Source organism: Aethalodelphis obliquidens, unplaced genomic scaffold (assembly GCF_003676395.1).
Source record: "Aethalodelphis obliquidens isolate GAN/ISIS:26980383/991018 unplaced genomic scaffold, ASM367639v1 scaffold34, whole genome shotgun sequence".
In the NCBI taxonomy this organism is placed as follows: Eukaryota; Metazoa; Chordata; class Mammalia; order Artiodactyla; family Delphinidae; genus Aethalodelphis; species Aethalodelphis obliquidens.
The window spans coordinates 2,249,508-2,270,983 of NW_020837978.1; the positions used below are offsets into that span (position 1 = coordinate 2,249,508).

At 49.7% G+C, this 21,476-nt stretch overlaps 1 protein-coding gene across 2 annotated transcripts in view; it reads right to left on the minus strand.

Annotated features, from left to right (window-relative positions):
* Nucleotides 1-21,476, minus strand: part of SLC22A23 (solute carrier family 22 member 23) — a 144,044-nt gene that overhangs the window by 98,016 nt on the left and 24,552 nt on the right. For both annotated transcript variants that reach the window (XM_027128248.1, XM_027128250.1), the window contains exons 3-4: nucleotides 10,090-10,193; nucleotides 4,855-5,009 (exon numbers count right to left, since the gene is read on the minus strand). In XM_027128248.1, coding sequence (XP_026984049.1) covers nucleotides 4,855-5,009; nucleotides 10,090-10,193 — 259 coding nt within the window. The remainder of the gene's footprint in view (nucleotides 1-4,854; nucleotides 5,010-10,089; nucleotides 10,194-21,476) is intronic.

Consider the following 21,476-nt stretch of genomic DNA (forward strand, 5'->3'; position numbering starts at 1 on the left):
TGAAACTGTCCCTTCCCCCCAACGCAGTGCAAATAAATATTTGCTCACCAGCCAGCTGGGGTCACCTATACGGAAACTGTCCCTTCACCCCAACACAGTGGCAATATTCGCTATCAGCCAGCTGGGGCCACTTACACTGAAACTGTCCCTTCCCCCAAACGCAGTGCCAATATTTGCTCGTCAGCCAGCTGGGGTCACTTATACTTGACCACACAGCTCAATGACTCAGTCCCTGGTGCCACGGTTCAGTGGACTGTCTTCTTAACGTACAGCACAGCTCTGATGCTCAAAAACCCTGTCGACTGAAATACGCCCCCAGGAATATTAGTTCAGAAGAACATCAAATTATAGAAATACAGGCAACCGCGAGGAAGAAAGTCACCCAGCACGACGGAAATTACTCAGCCTGAGTCCAGATCCATCATCTATCTCACGAGCTAGTGAGAAACAGAACATCGCCCCACGCAGAGCAAACTCAAGGTCCTTCAGAGATTATTTACCAGTTAAGATGTGGCTCCTCATTTTGCAAAGTAATCAGTAACTCAGTCACCTGTGAAATTTCTGGTCACTCCTTATGTGTAAAATTCATCCAATTATGTATGCTGTATGGGTTTGAGGAGGGTTATTATAATAAGAACATGAAGCTTTTAATTTTTCAAGGAAATTGTTCAAACAAAACAAAACAACTGTTTTGTTTTTCGGCCTAACTGTTGCTAGGCCGAAAAACAAAAACAAAAAAGTAACGTTCATTCACCCACCGTCAGTATGGTTTGGTCTCTGCTGGCAAAAAGCCGGGCTCATTCCTTGCGCTCAGGGTCGGGGGAGGTTGCTAACAGTGGGGAGGGGAAGACAGAGATCAAATGAGGAGAGAAACTCGAAAAAGTATGCTAAACACATTCCTCTCCCCCAGGACTTATTACATCTGATATCAAGTCAACTCAAAAAGCTATAACCTCTCGGGGCTCCTTTTAAACAAGGACACATCTTTACAAAAGCTGCATCACCCTGTCTGTGAGGTTACCAATCCTTGTTGGAAAAAGAATTCACACCACAACAAATCACATCTGCCCGTGCTGAAAAGCGTCTATTTCTTTAGTCTCTGACAAGCCTTTTTCATAAACGAATCAGGAAACGTGATGCTCGCTTCTTTCTTTGTCTGTGGTTCCCTGCTGCTGGCCCAGCTAAGGCAAGACTTTCTACCTTTTCTTTTTTTTTTTCCGGGTCCAGAGCTCAAGGGCTACAATGAAGCCACCAGGGTGGCCCGAGTGTGTTTAATTATTTCAGTGCCTTGTGAGGCCTCAGAGGCGGCAGGAAGCTCGTCTGTAGCTGCCACTAACCACTCAGCATAGCTCGCTGTCTCTGGTTCCTGCCAACACGCTGACAGGTACAGACTCCTGGGTAGACGCCCACAGTCTCTGGTTTATGTCCTAGTCCTAATGACACAACCGCATCTCCCTTTGGTGAGCCAACGGAAACTAAAGTTTGAAGGAGAGAGTCTTTCACTGGAATGCACCTTAGACAAATTCCAAACCAGGAAAAACCTTAAGCAGCCTTGCACGGAACAGCACAAAAACGTTCACACGTCAGCAGCATGTCTCAAAATGAAGAGTCCACCTTCGCGGCAAGCTCCGCAAGAAGCGAAATCGGCAAAAATCATGACTCTCCCTTCTTACGATGCCAAGAACCTGCAAGGCTGAAAAAAGAACGATATCCAGGTCTCTTCTGAGAAAATGCAGACCTTTCCAGCAGACGCATTAAGTAAGCTAAAAACCTGCCAGTGGAAGGGGGAGAAAACGTCAGGACCGTAAAAAATGTATCTTCCAAATAATCAACTTCCCCCATGTAAAAACTCTTCTCTAGAGTCAAGAAATACTTCGACCCTGTGACCAGGGTTATGAAGAATTTCCTTTAAGCAAAACGAATTCCCAAGCATTCACTAAGCATAGGTACTACTTGTGTATGGAACGCTAGCAAGCACACTGATCAGGACATTCAGAGTCACCTGCCCAACAGACTGAGAGCTGGTCTCTTAAATTCTCGTCACCAGCCCGTCTTCTCCCAAGACTGCCAGAGAGAGGGGCTGCCCCAGCCCGGCACGCAGCACACCCACCCCAACGCTGTCTGCCCGTTACAACTTTATTTCCTTTTTTGAGTCTCCCTTCCCAAACTTAGCTTTTCTGATTCATGCTGTTTAAATATTATCTCAATGAACTCCAAGTAATCATTTATATCGTTTTATTTTAATTTTGCTATATCAGATATTGTATTAACTCGGACAACGGGCCACTGGTGGATATCTGGAAATTTTCAATGCAACGGTATCTGTCATGACGTTTGACTCATAATCCCAATCTAAGAAAACATAGCTATTTATTTACGCCTTGCTTCATTTCCGAGAAAACCTAAGACTGTGCGCAGAAATCCATATAATACTACTTAAATTATGGAGATAGGAAAATGGGACAAAGGAGAAACGAAAGCAGAAAATTTCAAGTAAAACTAGGAGAGGGGCCAGCATTTAAAGCTCAGCTTGTCAAGCCCACACACATGCTAGATCAGATTCTAAGCTTTCCAAGCTTCCCAGCGTCACTGGAAAGAGAGCATCACTTATCAGTGGCTAAAATATGACGGCCCACTGGTCAAATCTGGCCACCATCTGCCTCTGTAAACCAAGTCCTACTGGAACACGGCCACACCTAATCATTTACATATTATTTATGGCTGCTCTCAGGATACGATGGCAGATCTGAGTAGCTGCAACAGAATAAAATATTTACTACCTGTCCCTTTACAGAAAAAAGTTTGCAGATGCCTGGGTTACACGATCTGTGCCGGTAAGATAACAGCAAAGCCGTCTCCCGGGATAAGCACACTCTTCGTATGGTCCTGAAGTACGTAAGAGAACTTTCTACTCTAAAGAGCTCACTGTGTAATCTCACGAAAAAACAGCCGTAGCTTCATTTTTCACAGTACGTACAGCAACAGATTTCACAGGGACAAGGGCGATTCTACATGAGGCTGAAATGATGCCATTTGAGGGAAATTCTCTCCAGGTCTGGCTGAGTTCAGGGGAGTCTGCAGAGATGGCCAGTGCCGGCCACCCCCTGCTCTCCTTCCTTATCACAGGCCGGCAGGGCCAGCAGGTCAGGCTCCTCTCCCGCTGGGCCCCAAGGGTCCTCCCGGGTCCTCTGAGGTCTCTGTCAGCAGTTAGCACGCAAGATAAAGCCGACATGTCAGCTTTGCTTTAAGGCTCTTTTCCGTACACGTTCTCTCCACCGAACATGGCTAAGTACCGGGGTGGTGAGACGGAGGTTATTCCTCTGCTAAGTTCCTGAAGCGTGGCTGCTCCGTTCTGCCAGTGTGCAGAGCCGTCCCCGGGAACAGCGTCCTCGACGAAGCAAAGGACGGATGTCCTCCTGTGGGAACCAGAGCCCCGTGGGGATGGCGGCCTGGAGAGCAGATGCCCACGCGCCTGAACAAACATGGGACCAGAGGGCCTGAGAGCAGGGCCCGCAGCCTCCTCCAGAACGAGCGCGAGAGCCGCTCCTCTGCACAGACGGACGGGTGGGCAGGGATGGAGCACGGCCCAGGCACCTTGAATGGAAGCGCTCAAGCCCACCCCCCCCACCCCCACGCCCATAACGTTTGTTCAAAGAAACAAACCCTCCAAATAGCCATCCCCTCGACCCACTGCCCTGGAACACGCACATTCCTTAAGAACCCCCAAGAGCAAGGGTTCCAAAATAAATGCAAATAACCTGGAAATGGTGACTTCTAAGAAACCACAATTCAATTCAGTGTTGGAAGGAGATAACAAAACTGTCCACAGTGACTTTAGGAGAACACCTCTGTAGCCCTTTTATTCTCTGTGGTTATAAAGCTACGTTATAATCGACTATAGTTCTGTTCTCTACAATAAGGGAACGAAATCCAGGCCATCTAAAAGTGTTATTTAAAGGGATCACAGACTAAAGTAAGAGAGCCGTACTTAAGATAATCAGAGCTACCCTTACTGACCCCACTGGAAACTGCTACCTAGTCTATCCTGCCTATGTTGTCAAAGGGAAAGAAAAAGAAAACATGTCATAAATCATCTTACATTAGTCCTAACAGTTCTTTCCACAATGATTAAAAAGTATAAAACTAGAAAATAAGTAAATGCCTAAAGCCTTCCTTCTCCTTGTGGGGTTGTGGCCCTGTGCTAGAAACCACCAACTACAAAGAAGGGAGACAACCATCCTTGACAGGAGAGTTAAAAGGGTCACAGACACGATGGAAATTTTCTTCACCCTAAAGAGACTGCCGTTTGCTCTCCCAGCACCAGCGCTTAGGGTTCAAGCCCAGACCACTTAAGCCACGTGGGGAGGTGGGAAGCCTGGACCTGGCACAGTCTTAAAGAAAAAAAGACAAGGGAAACTCTTGAGGAGCCCGTCGGAGCACACTGGAGCAAGCACTTGCTATGCTCTTCCGGAACCGAGTGCAGGGATGCCCGGATACGTCCAGGATTGGCAGTGCACGGAACGCGAGCACAGAACATCCCGGGGGAAAGCAGAAGCCCGTCCACGCCCACTGCGGGCCGATCCCCACTTCCCCGGGCCACGATGCAGCCCCCCACGCCCTCCGACGGGCCCTGAGCTTGAGCTCGGGCTGAAGGGAGGGTTAGAGACACAACGTGGGAACGAGTGCTTTCACAGCAGATGAGGCCTGTGGTCTGCACCTCCAGAAGCTGCTGCCTCCACAGCCCGCCCCCCGCCTCCCCGAATCGCAGCGCGCAGACACCCTTCCCGAACCTCGCACGCAGCGGCCACACGTCCCCTCGTTTCTTCAAGACCCGCCGTGAAGGCTCCTACTTACGTAGCGCGTACAGGGTGAGAATCACTCCGGCCAGGCAGAATCCTTCAAAGAACCTGAGCGTGCTGAACATGGTCACATTCACAGACAGCGCCACGGTCAGTCCAAAGACGAGGATGAAGATGACGGAGAAGAGCAGCACGGGCCGCCGGCCGGACCTGCACGCGGACAGGGACACGGTTAGCCGCCACCGCCGGGTGGGGCCGCCGGCTGGACGCCACGGCATCCCTGGGACCGCCGTGCTCGCTGGGTGCCGGGTGAGCACCGCACTGAGTCTGTATCCCTCCTGGACCCACCTGGGGAGGCCCAGGGGTAGAAGGCCCCCGGGGTATATGCACGCACCCGCTGGACTTGTAGATTAGGGAACACAGGTCAACAGTACCGCACAACAGACCAGAGAGACGGGAACCAAGTCCTGTTGGCGAGTCTGTTCCCGAGTATGTGGGGGATAATCCAACACAATCAGTGATACCTTCCCCAAACGCCAACCTTGACACGCCCAACATTCAATGACTTGAGAAGCTGCTGACCTTTGGAAGTGGCTCCAGGGTCAACACAGACCCCAGGCAAGCGACTTCAAGCCGTTTCTCTGGGCTGTTAACTAGTCTGGCCCGACCTGACCCGTGGCCTGGTGGAGCCCAGGGCCCAGCCGGCTGCCGACTGGTTTCAACTGTATGATGAGAAGGAAATTTAAGGGACCACAGGCTAAACTAAGGTAGTCTGACCTGTACACAACGGGTGTGGATCTGAAAGTGAAGCCCCCAGGGGCCCATCCTCTGCACCTCGGGAAACGGCAGCGCGCACCCTGGGCTGGTGGGCCACAGCGCCAGCCGGTGAGAGCTCGGTGACCACTAGGGGGCGATGTGCTTCTAGGCGTGGCCCAGGGTGGGGGGGCTGGGTAGCGGTGGCCCACTGGGATGGGGAGGCCCTTGTTCTCCATCCCTCCCAACCTGCCATGTGTCCCAAGTAGAGCAGAACCCTCCACCACACAGATGAATGTGACACAGCCAGAGTGAACTGGAAGGAAGGCTCACAGAGCAACTGGACTCCATCTGCCAAGGGAACAAAGTCCACGCCTGGTACCCCAAACACCTGGACTTAGGACGAGGCACCTTCCTAAGAGCAGAGTGCCCAGAAAGGGCAAATGGAGAGAATGGAGAGTAGATTCGTGGTTGTCTAGGGCTGGGGTGAGAATGGCGGTGACTACAAATGGGCAGGAGATGGCAATGGTGTAGACTCGGCGTGTGGTGTGACTGCATAACCCTGTGAATATACTAAAACTCACTGAATTGGGTACTTAAAATGGGGGAGCTTTATGGTATGTAAATTATCTCTCAATAAAGCTGCTTTTTAAAAAAGCAACACTCAGGAGTGCACGGTCTTGCCCTGTGCAGGGGATGGATGTAATTTCTAGAAACTCTGGGGGCGGGAACTACAGGACACAGTTTCATTCAGAATTCCTTAGGCTTCTGAGCAGCCCCGTCAGTCGCTTTGGTTTAGAGAAAGGACGGCAAGGCCGTGAGCTCAACGCAACGTAAGTCAACCTTCTTATCGAGCTTTTAACCATTACCTCCCCTGACTTGTGCTGGGGCCACTAAGTCCTCATCAGCAAAGACTCTATAGGTAGTTTGGTCCAAACTCAACCCGTTTACAGAAATAAATTTAAGCATGGCTTAGTTGGTCTCCTAAAATGAAGGAAAACAAAGTCTAACTTACCCATTTTTGTTTACCTCGACTTCCCTTCTCTGTAACACGGGGATAATCGTCCTGCATCACAGTGTGTTGGGATCGCTAACAGGGATGACGGACAGGGCACCCAGCAGCTCGTGGGTCCCCTTCCCGCATCCTGCGTCCCTGTCGCCCACCAGATATGGTCTGCCCTGTCCTGACACTTTAGGAAAGATCCTGGATTTTTTTTTTTAACTTGTAGAAATGATTCTAAATCTTTCCCTCCCAAATGGTTGTTAAAATCATTAAGTGAAAATCAGTGTTAGGAACTGTGGGGCCAACATGGTCCTCAGGGTCAGAACCCCGCAGCCCCGAATCCCTGAATCCCTGGCTCCCTGAGGAAGGATGGAATCTTGAGGAAGACGAGGCTCCGTCAAATGAGGCTTGTGCTTTCTTCAGGAAGGGCCGTCGGGTATAGACACGTGCAAGTGATTTAGAAAGCCCTGGAGTTCACGTGCGCACCGGCTGCCCCAGAGCTGGGGCCCTCCCCCACCGGCTGACTGGTAAAATCCCACCCCCAAATCTGCGATGCGCAGAATAACGGCCTCGGGGGGGCCCCGGTCCTAATCCTCAGACCCTGTGACTGTGTCACCTCTCAAGGCAAAAGGGGCTGTACAGACGTGACGAAGGTGAAGGGCCTGAGGTGAGGTGACTGTCCAGGTGGGTCCAATCTAAGGACCCGGAGAGCCTGTCCCGGCTGCAGGGAACCAGAGAGATGACCTTGTGAGAAGGACCTGACCAGCCATCTCGGGCTCGGAAACTAGAAGTGGGCCAGGAGCCAAGGAACGCGAGAAGGTGGAGAAAGCAAGGCAGTGAATTCTCTCCTAGCACCCCCAGGGGGTCCTGCAGCCCCGCGGGCACCCCGGGCTCAGCCTGGCGCGAACTACAGGACCGCGAGTCAGGTCAGTCAAGCCACCAAGTGCCTGGTAACCATGACAGTCCCCAGAGAAACACAACAGGGTCTCCACAGGACACAGGTGTCCCGCTCAAACGGAGGACTCGGAGGAGACTTTAACGGAGGGATTATTTACAAAGCGGGGGGCAAGCTGGGAGAGAAGGCTGGGGCTGCCGACAGCAGGGAGTGGGGAGCAAGGACAGTCCAGAGCTCAGAGACGGGGCGCAGGCAGGGGGGCCCCGAACGATGGCAACTCTACAGAGACCAAGCAGGGGAGGGAAATGCTGCCACCTCGCTGTCCCCTCCCTCACATCTCCAGCCTGTGCTCCCCGCGCCCCCCCACCCCCGGCCTCTGCCCCGCTGGCCAGGCTCAGCCGGGAGCCAGAGGACAAGGGGGCCTGCAGTGCAGCCCATAAAGGCAGCCTCCCGGGACCGGCTGGGCGAGACACGCAGGATGTCCAGCCAAAGACCCAGGGAGCGGGGGGAACGAGGTCATCGGGCGAGAGCCACTGACCAGGCCGGTCCCCCTCTTCCATGTGAACTAACGCGTGACCGTACATACTGTCCGGTCCCAGATAGAACGTGTGTGGAAAACAGTCACTTTTTAAAGTTTTCTTAGACGCTGACTGCGGTCTTAGCTTAACCTAGGACTGGATCAACTTCCCTACACAGCCGTGAAACGGTGCCAGGGGCTGTGAAATCCGGCCTCCCCTCTACGTGTGTTTATCTCCTTTGAAGTAAGGCTCTAGCAGGGAGTAAAATGCCAAAAGTAAATCAGGCAAGGGTGGAAAACACCAAACTTTCACACTGGAACTGAGGCCCACTCACACGTGCAGGGAGCCCCAGCACAAGCTGCCCGCCCTGACCCCCCAGTGCCCCTCGCCCACCACGGCGACCCTGGCCAAGCGGCCACGGCACCAGACTCTGGCTGCTCGCCAAGGGAGACCCCAGACTCTCCTGTCTTCTGTCCCCAGGCCTGGCATGCGGTCAGGGAGGCCAAACGGCGTGGATGGGCCAGAAGGAAGAAACCACAAAACCCCGTCTAAGCAATTTAAACCGTCACAGATCTGTTGCTCGAGGTCCGTATTTACTTCCCCTATTAAATCTCTCAGGAATCGGGACACTAAAACCTCCGTCAAGTCCGTGTTTTTAGGAAGAAGTGACGTGGTTATATCACCATAGCCTTCCCCACCTATTTCAATGCAGGTTTCTAGGAAACAAAAGTCTTTGTGGTTAAATCATTGGGATTAGAGTATCTTTTAGGTCAGAATAGCTCACTCTGAAGACGTTTAAGCTCAAGGATTTGGTTTAAAAAAAAAAACAAAACCCCAAACCCTCGCCCTTTCCCCGCCTCCACTCCCCAAGAAAAGCCACCACCAAACCCCATGCGAGGGCGGGCTGTGGGTTTCCAGAGATCACTGACAGCGTCTCTGTTGCCGTCTCCAGGGAGTATGTCCTTAAAAAGCACTTCCAAACGATGATTAAGCAAATTCTGAACACTCAGGAAATCACACTTCACATTAATGCAAGGAACTCCCAAAATAGGCGCTAGCCTTGGGGAAGAAAGTTCTAGACCTGAAAGGGGCCTCCCTGGGCTCCCCCGCCGCTCTGTCCCCGCAGGCGCTCTCTGGAGTACCACCAGCCAGCTGTCTACACCCGTGGAGCCAGGCTCTGGGGCCACCACCAGCTTGGTCTCAAATCCTGGCTCTCCGACCTAAAAGCTGAGTGAACCTGGGGATTTTACTTAAACGTCCGTGCTTCCACTTCTCCACCATGAGGCAGGGGTAATAAGAGTACCTTCCCAACGGGGTGCCGTGAGGACGGGATATTCTAATCCACGGAGACACTCAGCACGGTGCCCGGCCACGGCAGGCAGCCAGTAAGCGAGGGGTGCTACCACTGTCGCTGTTATTATTACCATGACTACCCCCATCGCCCTCCGAACAACCTGTCACTTCACCCTGAACCACACACCTGGCCCCTAACCCACCCACGTAAAGCGTATTCCTTCTCGCCTCTGGTCACCGCCTCTCTGCCTGCACTGCCCAGCCATTACGCACATGCTGCCCACTCTTCAAGGTCTAGCTCCCTGTGGACCCACACGGGCATCTACTGGCCAAGCCACCTACAAGGACTGTCCCTCTCTAAGATCTGTGTGGCATTCAGGGAGCTCATGGGCACAGCCCCACCGTCCAGTTCTCGGGGGTGAAGAGAGTCCGCCGTGTCCTCTCCCCATCTTTTGACGCCTCTCGTATATCCACCCGCTCAGGGCCCGGCCCATAAAGCCTCGAAGCCACGTCCCCAGGCTCTTCCTAACCGCACTCTGACGGTCAGGAGGACATGGGCTTGCAGGCTGCGAGCCGGTTTTGCTAGATTCTAGCAGCCGGGGAACTGCAATGAATTTAGATTCTCACTTCAAAAGGGTCTGCTCTGTGCACCGGCCAATTCCTTTCATTCTGAATGCTGCAGGTGGCAGCTACAGCCTTCTGCTCTGCCACCAGCACCAGGGCAGAGGAGAGCCTCGGTCACGGTGAGCTCACACCGACCGTGCCCCGCTAGGCAGCAGAGGCTCGCTGCGGCTCCCAGGTTTGTGTGGCGGGCATGTGGGTACTTACCAGTCAGCAATGCATCCAGTTATCAGGTAGCCAAAGATTAATCCAACCAGTAAGGAGAACTTAGCGACATGGACCTTCCAGGCATTATCACACACAAGATCCCACTAGAGAGGGGCAAATAGAAAACAGATCAGAGAGAAACACACACAGAGGCCACTTGTCAATCATAAGGGCAACACATAACTGCGCTCAGGGTCATGACACCCTTTACAGGCTGTGTCACACATACCACTAAGAGTCTCTTCAATGTTTTTGAAAATCCAACAATGAGAAATATAAATCTGCCCACAGAAGGCGGTGTAATGTTTTAGCCTGGGACAGAGGATAAAAGTCTGTAGGGTCTCACACCCCCCCATGACATCTGCGGATGAGTCTTTCCTCCATCCTGCCAGCACAGGCCGGGAGTCCCCCATCCCTGGCACAGCTGTCACGCGGCCCTGCAGGTGGAAAGCCCCTGCCAGCTTTTTGCATGGGGTATCACAGTAACACGAGGAAACTGAAAGCAACCTCTGTGTTTCCATCCCAAAAAACTCCCCAAACTTTATAAGTCGCCTTAAAAATAAAAAGGGTTAGCAGTGAATACTGAAATATCAATTTTAACTAAGCATTCTTACTTTTTTTCCTCATCAATGTCCCTTGTGTTTTCCCATATTACATCCTAAAGCCACTTTCTCTCCACTTGGAGAGAAAGCCAATCAATTGGTGAATACAACATTTAGACTATCTTTACAATTAAGCTTTATTATTTAGAAAAACAAAAATAACCCTCCAATTTTTCCTTCCTCCTTTTGCAGAAGTGAGAGAGAAATGCACGTCTGTTCCCTCGAAGTGACGTGTGTCCAAGTGGAAACACGGCCCTCAACCCACAAGCAACTGACGTCTGGGCCCAAGGGGCAAACAAAAGGGGTCTCGGCTTCAACGGGCTTTGGGACAAGCCGAGCTTCTGCACCAGCCACTGAGGAGGGAGGGGCCAGCCAGCCTGGACAGAGCAGGAAGGCGGCCGCCCGCCACGTCATTCCCTGGACTCCCTGGGACGCATCCAGGGCCGTCACTGCTAGCTGCACGTCATCTCATCATTAACAATTCAGATACAGGTGTTCTTCACAGGGATGACATCCCCCTACGTCTGCCCAGGGACCGGCAGCATCAGCATCACCTGGGAAGGCGTCAGAAAGGCACATTCTCGGGCCCACGCCAGACCCCGAACGGGAAGTTCTGGAGGAAGCACAGCAAGCAGTTTGACAAGCCGCCCAGGTGACAACGATGCCGCCCTGGCCTGTCATTTCCCTGCTGTTTTGAATACAGTGAATGAGCTTCCCAGGCCTGGGCCAGAGCTCGAACAGTCAACCCCCAAGAGCAGGGTGAGGCCAAAGGCTGCGTGAAACATGCACAGCAGGGCTGGTCAGTGCTTTGTGCAGCAAATGCCGGGTCAGAAACTAGAGCGTGAGCTAAGGGGGCTTGTGGAGGCCAGCCTGGAAAACCAGCACTCACGGAAGTACCCGTGTGTGTATGTTCTGTCTCCCCAGCCTGGTTTATCACATTCTGAGGCTGTTTCTGAATTGTCTTCTCTCCACTCTGCCTAGCACAGGACTCTGCCCACAAAGTAATGGATTTCCAAGGCTAAGAGCTGCATCTACCAGCCCATCTGGCTCCTCCGGGCGAGGAGATGCTTACAACACCTATAATGGTTACAATCCCAATCACATCACACCTTCCTGCACCTCAGCCCGGCACGTGCTTGGCAGCAGAAAGACACAGCTGGCCCCAGGTTGCTGCCAGGGGGAGGGGGAGGGGGAAGGGGGAGGGGGGAGGGGGACCAGCTGCTGGCTCTGTGGCCAAGAATCAGTCACTCCCGTCTCCACCCAGACTGCTCACTGATGAGCTTATTTGAGGTTAAGTGATGCCAAGCAGCACATTCTGCTTGTATTAGACGCCCAGGAGACAAAAGAGATTTTCATAAAAGCATCTGGCGGGGAGCGGATTGCCAACACTGCTGTGGGTTCAGGCCCCTGAACAATAACTCGCCCTGGCCTTGGGCAGCCATGACCCAATTCAGTTGCTACCTAGTCAGATGTTCAGTGCAATCGCTATCAATTAACAAGGCGGGAGTGGAAAACTGAAACAGCTGAGGGAGACAGAACCGCTCCCACGGCCAGGAGGGAAAGGCAGCCTGGTTAGCAGTGTCGCTGGCCCCGCTGTCCTCAGCCTGGGGGGCGGGGTGGGGGGAGGACCCAGGACAAGACAGCCACCTGGCGCCTTAACCCCTCAATCAGGCACTGGAGCAGACAGCATCTCTGAGTCAACAAGAAAACCACTCCAGACCCCAGCGGGCTCCCCAAGATAAAGTCCCTCCTGCTCGGGGTCTGCTGGACACCCCTAAACCGTGGAGGCCCCTTGAGGTCCACTCCGTAAACAAGGTGAGGTAGGGCTGGGAATCCATGGGGACAGCATCCCTTGTCCGATCGCCCCACTTCTGATGAAAATAAAATATGCTCAGATGTCCTACAACCTCCAGAAGAATTTCAGAAGTATGAGGAAGCTCTGAGATCACCTCGCTTTCGAAATCTGTCCCTCTTATCGATAAGACGCGGCAATCAGTCATTTCACTAAGCAAAGGCTAAGGGACGTTAAGAAACCTAACTTGTGCACAGCCAGGACTCAGTGGCACAGGTTCTGTCTCTGACATCATCACCTGTCACCTCCCTCTTCTCACACCCATCAATCACCAATGCCAGAGGGCGCTCCTTCCTAGCGTAGCTGGCACCCACCCCCCACTCCACCTCTGTTACGGACAACCTGATTTATGGGGACGCGCGATGAGGCTCGCTCGTCACCCCTTTGGTGCGGGTTCCTGCAGTGTGGGCTGGAAAACACCACTTCCAGGCTCCCTTACTGCTGAGCTCTCCCATGTAACTGAGGTTCTGCCCGTCATCTGCACTTAACTTCCAGCGCACAGCCTAGATCTAATTTCCAGGGTAACTTGAATTAGGAAGAGCGTTAAGGCAGGAGTAGGTGGGACATCCATTTGGTGGTCACATCAGGCAGGGCTTGGTCTGCAGGTGGCCGAGGTGTGATCCCAGAGCCTGGGTTGGACAGTGACCGCCTGAATCCCCCGCCTCCTAGCTGTGACCCAGTCCCTGGACAGGCCATTCTAGGGAGCTGCTCCAGACACCCTTCAGGAGGCTCAGCTCTCAGCTGCTTCTGCAATTCGGCAAGCACTGATTTTATGACCAGATCTCCCTGGGAAGGAGTGTGCAGGGCAAGAGGACAGGGGGCCTCCCCACTGAACTAACACAGGGGTCTCCATGCATTAATCCCTCAAATCCATTCTCTTCACAACAATGAGAACAGCCCTCTAGTCAAGCACTTTGTCAGCAGGTTTAACAAGATCGCAAACGCGGAGACGTCATGGCCCCATTTCATAGTCTGACGCCTGCTTCCCTTGCCGTCGTTCCAGGACCGGGGATGGTCCACTGTGATGCCACGTGATGCTCCACGGTGAGGGAACGGACCCTAGAATGTGATCTCAATCTTAGCTGCACATGTTCTGCTTTTCAAGAAAAAAGGCAGTGGTTACAGAAAATCTGGTAGACTGCTTTCCTACCTATATATTTTAAAGATAAGCTAAAAGAAATAAAATTTATACTATTTTCAAGGGAATCATCTAATTGCTTGACTTGCCAGAGGGGAGAAATATTCATCAAGGAAACTAATGAAGTTTCTAAAGAAGATGGAAAATAAATGGGAGATGAAGAAGATAATCTTATTTTCAGCAATAATGAAGATACTATGATAAAGTCAAATGCAAAATAAGAACGTAAGAAAACTGAAGAAAACAGATTACTTATCCAATTTTGAAGTGGAGAGACTCGCTAAGGATAAAAACTAAGAGGAAAAAAACTACTTAAGAAAAAGATGATAGATTTTATAACAGTTTATCTGTTACTCCTTAATTATTATTCATTTTACTTATTATTTAAAACCTCCCTGCATCAAAAATACCATAAACAAGGGCTTCCCTGGTGGCGCAGTGGTTGAGAGTCCGCCTGCCGATGCAGGGAACACAGGTTCGTGCCCCGGTCCGGGAAGATCCCACATGCCGCAGAGCGGCTGGGCCCGTGAGCCATGGCCGCTGAGCCTGCACGTCCGGAGCCTGTGCTCCGCAACGGGAGAGGCCACAGCAGTGAGAGGCCCGTGTACCGCAAAAAACACACTTAAACAAAATTATAAAGAGATAGATTTGTAAAATATATTGGAAGGGGGATCAGAATGGGTCACCCCCAAAACATGCCACTTTGGCCTAAGGATGATTTTGAGCTGGAGCAAATGAGAATCAGCAGATTCAAAAAGAAGCCTTCTCAGAGCGTCCCTATCTGCCTAAAAGCAGAGGCTTCTGAGAAATGAAGGCCATAAACCCCCTCCCCGGGGAAGTCCTATGGCCGTGAAGACAAAGTTGGCACCCAGATGCGTCTGCAAACAGCCTCACTGACAAATTAGGAGCTGGGGATTAACATGTACACACTACTATATATAAAACAGGTCATCAGCAAGGACCTACTATATAGCACAGGGAACTCAATATTCTGTAACAACCTAACTGGGAAAAGAATTTGAAAAATATGTATAACTGAATCACTTTGCTGTACACCTGAAACTAACACAACATTGTAAATCAACTGTACTCCAATACAAGATAAAAATTAAAAACAACCTCACTGAAACAACCCTCATCTTCCGTTAGTTCCCCCATATATTTCCTTCCCAAGTTTGCCACCCCTAAAAGCCTCAACCCCTTTTCTTCTGTCTCCTCACTTCTGTACAAACGGACTGTCCTTCTGTTAAGATGTGAGCCCAAGTTCTGACCACCCCTTTGAGTTACTGGTCACCAAGCGCTCCTGTGTGCCCGGCTCCACTTGGCAATGAACCCTGGTTCCCTCTTGTTCAGCTGCCTTCAGTCTAGTTCCCAGGGCCCCAGCCACAGAGCCTAGGAGGGTAGAGGAAAAAGGTTTTCTCCTCCCCTACAACAGCCGAAGGGTTACTATCCTTAGTATTTCCATAACAATATAGAGTGATACTCCTACTAGAAATGGGTAAAGCACCAGGCAAATTAACAAAATATGAAACAAATGGTTAAAAAACACACCTGGGAAATGCTCAATTCCACTAATTAAAATCAACGCTCAATATTTTATTTTCAAAAAAAATTTTTTTTTAAGTTTCCCAACAATGCAGGAGAAGCCAAGAGGATCAAACCTGTGCTGGGCGTGTGAACGAAGCCCTGCGCTTCTGCGAGGCCGTCTGGCAACATGCGTCCCGTGACGTGAAATCATGAACACTCTTTATCCCAGCAATTCCCTCTCTTGGAAGTTTTTCCCAAGGAGACTATGACTGATGCCCACAGATGTCCTGGTGCAACGATGCTCAGTGTTTGTAACTTGTAAGACATGGGAACCTGCCTGACATCAGCAAGGCTATACAGCATGAAAATGTTTGCTTTTGAAAGCAAATGATTGAGAAAAATGCTCATGACATAACGGTATGAGAAAGGCTCAGAATAAAAAACCATGAATAGAGGAGATATTTGGGTCCACAGGGGAAATTAGAAGATATTCCAAAATATTTAAAGTGACTATCTCTGGAGAGTTGAGTTTTATTTTCGATTTTATACTTTTCTTGACTTTTCCAAACTTCCTACAGTTAGTCTATAAGCCTTATAATGAAAGAAAAAACGTAGAGGTAAAAGTAATATAAACTCCCACCCACAGTGGTAGGTGGAAGTGATAGTAGTTAGGGTGAGACCAAATGACTAAAAAAAAAAAAAAGAAAACTTTTCACCTTTTCAGGAATATGCATTTTAACACAATCTAAACACTCAGGCCTAGCGGAAGCTTGTTTGCAAAATGACTAGAAACAAACTACATCTTCGGAGCCTGAAGATTACTGATGATGTTAATGTTCATTGACTAAAGCCAAAAACATTTTTCAGGAAACTAAGTGAAAAATTCCCCCAAGTTTCATCTTTTGTGCTGGAGATGCCCATCCGAGGCTGCTCCATCAGAAACCACGAGGGTCTTACCAGTCACAACGCACGTCTGTTCTAACCCTGAGGAGTCAGTAGAGGTAAACAGAAAAGTTTCTGCTCAGACTGCAAAGGGGAAAACACTGCTTAAAACGTCAAAAGCTTAAATAAAACAAAGTTCCTGACTGAACTGGAGGAATTTAGAGAAATGCAGGGTCAGCATTCTTCTGCAACCTTTTTTTCCCCCTAAAGTGGTATTTCAGCAGACCCTCACGAACCACTGTTGGATACACCGAGGATTTGCCCTGCTCTGTGTTTCTTAACTGGAGACAAGACAAGTGGCAAGAACACCTCCCCCCCACCCCCGACACACACACACACCCTGGAAGGCTGGCCACATAAGCTGGACCCATGAAGCACATTAGCTACAATCAGCTGCTCAACACTGAGGCAGCCTATGCAGGTCTGTGTTATTCAGTTTTTTTTTAATGAATTTATTTTATTTGTTTATTTTTGGCTGCATTGGGTCTTCGTTGCTGTGCGTGGGCTTTCTCTAGTTGCGGTGAGAGGGGGCTACTCTTCATTGCGGTGCACGGGCTTTTCATTGTGGTGGCTTCTCTTGTTACAGAGCACAGGCTCTAGGCGCCTGGGCTTCAGGAGTTGTGGCTCGCAGGCTCTGGAGCACAGGCTCAGTAGTTGTGGCACGTGGGCTCAGTAGTTGTGGCTCGCAGGCTCTAGAGCACAGGCTCAGTAGTTGTGGCACGCAGGCGCAGTAGTTGTGGCTCGCAGGCTCTAGAGCGCAGGCTCAGTAGTTGTGGCGCACGGGCTTAGTTGCTCCGCGGCATGTGGGATCTTCCCGGACCAGGGCTCGAACGCGTGTCCCCTGCATTGGCAGGCGGATTCTTAACCACTGCACCACCAGGGAAGCCCTGCTTTTGTTCTTTTTAATCTAGTAGTATTCGGATTTTTTTCCCTAAAGATGCTATCAAAATGCAAGAAATACTGCATATTTTGAAAACCGCAAATTATTCTCTGCTTTTTGCCTCTAAGTTCATCCTCCAATTTTAGGAGATTCACAGCAGCCAACATAACTGCCAATTAGGGCTGGCACTCTCTCGAGCTTCCTTAAATGACATAATGAACGACCTTGCCAGATACACTGGGAGGTTTCTGGGTGTCTTTTTTAGTTTTGTTTCCCTGTTTTTCATTAATTGCTGCTCAAACGGCTCCTCCACTTTCTTTTTCCCCAATCAACTTGGTGCCAAAAACCCAAACACAGCACGCTGAGGGAAATAGTTGAACCAAAAACCTACTGTGAGCCTGTGGGTGCTCCATGGAGGAGACCAGCAAACCCGCTCTCTCCTCGTGCAAAGGAAACCGGTCCAAGACCACACTGTCAAAGCTGGTGAACTTCTTCAACCTCGCGTAGCCCCGCTTTGGACTAGTGTAGTAATTTTAGACTCACCCTAACCCTTACTCAGTGATCGGTCTTGTTCTGTTTTTCTTCCAGTGACGACTCTTATGCCTGCTGTCCTTTGGCTGTAGTACTGCCTTGGTGTGGAGGAAGAGAGATGGATGTGACAACGGCTTCAACCTGTAGCCTTCGGGGGCTTTCCCGGTTCTTACTGAATTTGACCGTTTTTAAAGGGCTGGAAGTATAAAACCTCTTTCTTATAGCACAGGGAACTATATTCAATACCTTGTAAAAAACTATCATGGAAAAGAATGATAGAATATAATGATATATACATATATATTATGTATAACTGAATCACTTTGCTGTACACCTGAAACTAACACAACATTGTAAATCAACTACACTTCAATTTAAAAAATAAATAAAAATTTAAGAAGCTAACTTAAAAAGGAAACAGAAAATTAACCACCTAAACAGGCCCTGAGTAGTGGATGTAGGATCATCTCTGCGAGGTAACACAAGGCACTCAATTTTCCTTTCCTTTTTCTGAAAGGAAACAAGGAACACTGTACAGTTCTAAGCAGAGGTTTACGTTAGCAAACGTCCTTACGAGTGGGCCATAATGCCCACTATGGCACTGGGGGATGCTGATTCTATGAACCACAGGCAGCAGAGACAGTAAATAAGCAACGACCTTCTATCAACCAAAACCCTGGAGAGTCTTTCCAAATCCTGCAATGCCTATTTTACTACCTCTAAGAAGGGAAATCGATAGTAAACCCTATACGTTAAAGAGGACTATTGCAAAACCAGAAAGAGAGAAAAAATACAAAAAACAAAAAACTCCACCGCCCTGAACATTCAACCCCAGGGAACTATCCATGCCTTAAGTGAATTCAACACACCGGCTTCTCACACGTAATTGATATTAAGTAACTGAAAGATTCTTAGCAAGAAATTAAACAGTTGCTACATGTGTTACTAGAAGAGATCTTTTAGTATTGCACGGGAACAAAACTGGACTGTAACATTGAAACGAGCCCCACTAATTCTGAGCCCCACTAATTCTGGAAAGGAGCGAAGTGTGGAGGCCTTTGGACAGCAGGGTCAGGGAATCCTTGGAACGAGAAGAATGTGATGACCAGGTGATCAATCGAGAAGAACTCAGAGGCAGAAGGAAAATTATCTTTTACCTGCGGAGACAAATGCCTTGTCCCTCCCCACTGCCTGGCAGCTGTGACCCTGACTTCTCTCAGCCCTGAGAAGTGCCTCTGGGCCGAGTCACCCCTCACCTCTCTGCCCTGCCAGGGCCCAGCCACGCCCGGGGACCCCCAGCTCCCCAAAAGCCGCAGGGCCCTTTGCCTGTCCTACAATATCCATGCACACACCGATTTTCCTGGCTCAATGGATAAAACTCATTTCAACCAAAATTATTTAACATTGTAGATCACCTGCGGGTTGGAGAATGGCAGCCTTTCTGTACTCCTGGTGTTATGCCTTTCGATGGGCATACAGTCGCTTGGGAAGCACACAATTAATTACAAGGGGTAGAAAACTAGAAAGATACAAAGAATACGTTTCCATATATTTAATCAAGTCAATTGAGAAGCTCTCCTCTTCCTAGTACCCCTGTTCTGTACTCCTATGACAACCTGTACTCAGGATAAACACCCAGACTATTTATCAGAACATAACGTAATTGCCTGCTGCTTACAAATCTTCCTTTCACCAGCCCAGGGGTTGGCAAGCTACAGCCCGCAGGCCCGATGTGGCCCTGCCCCCTGTTCTGCACGTCGAGTTCGATGGGGGCCTGTCTCTGCTAGTGCACAAGTGCATGTGCCGAGCACAGGGGTGACAACACAGGACACACGGCCTGCAAAGCGGAGAATGTCTACTATTCAGCCCTTCACAGGGAAAGTCTGCCGACCCCGGCAGTCGACCGTGAGTCCCTGAAGAAAGGGACCACGTCCTCAGTCTCTAAGCTGATGGCTGGGATGGGGCAGGACAGCACGTGGAGCTGCCACTCCGGAAGTGGACGTGCTCTGTGTTTGCTTGTGTTCCCTGTGCCATGCGCCTTCTCAACCCTCTTTCTCTCCGTGATTATTTCTTCAAACAGGATTTAAATAATTAATACATAATTACATATTATACAACATTTATACAGGCAATATAGTTTTTAAGTGTTTCTGCCACACTTTTCACCATTAGTAATTTTCCCCAAGGGGAAGAGAATTCTAGTTTCATTATAAAAGCCCACAGAATACAGGGTATGAGACATTTATTTAAAACAATGAATAATTCTCTCTTAATAGAACGAATCGGTTACATAAATTAAGTATCGTCTCAACATTTGTTAAGCACCTGCCGTGGTCTTGTGCTCTGCTGGCTGCTTTGACTAAGCATCTTATTCAGGGATCAAAACAGCCCTACAACACGGGCTTATGACCAGTGAGTCCACTTTACAGATGAGGAAATTGAGGCAGAGGGGAAGCAACTAGTCCAAAGTCAAATGGTTTTTCAGCAGAAGATTATCAATCCATGTCTGATTAAAACTCATGTTCTTTCCCCACCCCAAGAAACTCAAAGAAACAGCCCTTGTTCATGCAAATATAAACAATTCTGTGGTTTATACTAAATTGTTCTCGGTTGCAGCATTTGTCTTGCCTGGTATTCAGAAGACCTCAGGTACGAGGAAGCAAAGCGTTACTGTGGAAGCAGGACAACCTTTGCTGTTACTTCACTGTTACAATGACTAAACAAAAACAGCTGGTGAAGTCCCTGTGAATAGCAGGTATGTACTCAAAAGCATCTCTTAAAAATAATGTCCCAGTATCTTATTTTTCATAGAATTTTAGTACCGAAATACTGGGAAAAGTCAAGGTCAACCTCCTAAATTTAGAAATGAGAAGCCTGAAGCCTAGAGAAATGGCGTAACTTGCTCAAAATAAAAAAATCTTGGGGGCTTCCCTGGCGGTCCAGAGCACTCCTTGTTTCCACTGCAGAGGGCACGGGTTCGATCCCTGGTCCGGGACCTAGGATCCTGCATGCCGCGCAGCGCGGCAAAAAAAAAAACAAAACCCTAGGGCTGCTGGACCCCAGCTCAGGCTGCTGTGGAAGATCTCACTTCCTCACAGGTGGCCCTGATGCAAACCGCCCAAGTCCATCACTGCCGAGCAGGACAGAGGTGTGTGGTCCAGCTCCCAACCTCACGGTCGTCTGTCGGCACCACGTTCACTCTGGTCCGAAGCCCTTACAACATAAAGAATTTTAAAAAATTATCTCAAGTTCTAACTGAGACCAACTCTTGGCCTTCTTGTCCAACAGTCACTTTTTTTTTTTTTTTTAATAATAAATCAGGGCAGTTGAGAAGCTAAACCAGTTTTCTCCCTGTTTCAACATCGGTCTCACCATCTTGAAAGGACGTGAATAATATTAGGCAAAACGGCCTCTTCAAACAAGGATGTTGTTTGCTGTGTCTGACTCAAGCTAGAAGCCAGCACACACGTGAATCTAAATGGTCACCTTTTCCACAAAGACAGCTGACACCAGTCTGCTAAAACAAGGTACACAGAACCCTCAGCTGCTGGACTCACAAAAGGTCTAGCAGAACACTAGTTGGGGAATTTTTACCAATTTGGCCTTTTCCTTTGTTGTTATTGGGCTGGGCTATAGCTTACCAGGGTCTCCGCAGAAGAGCGTCATCAGATAAACAAGAGCCTGCAGGAGGCCTGGAATTCAGAGACCAACATGGGGGCTGGACTGGGCTGGGCCGGAAGGCGACAGCCGCACCGAGGTGAGAGCACAGATTTTCAGCTGATGGACCCGAGTTTCCATTCTAGTCACGTGACCCGGGTGCGTTCCCTCATCCCTTGGGGCCTCAGTTGCAACATCTATGATACAGGAGTCATAAAACTTGCAATATAGGTTTGTCATGAGTCAAAACTAATACAA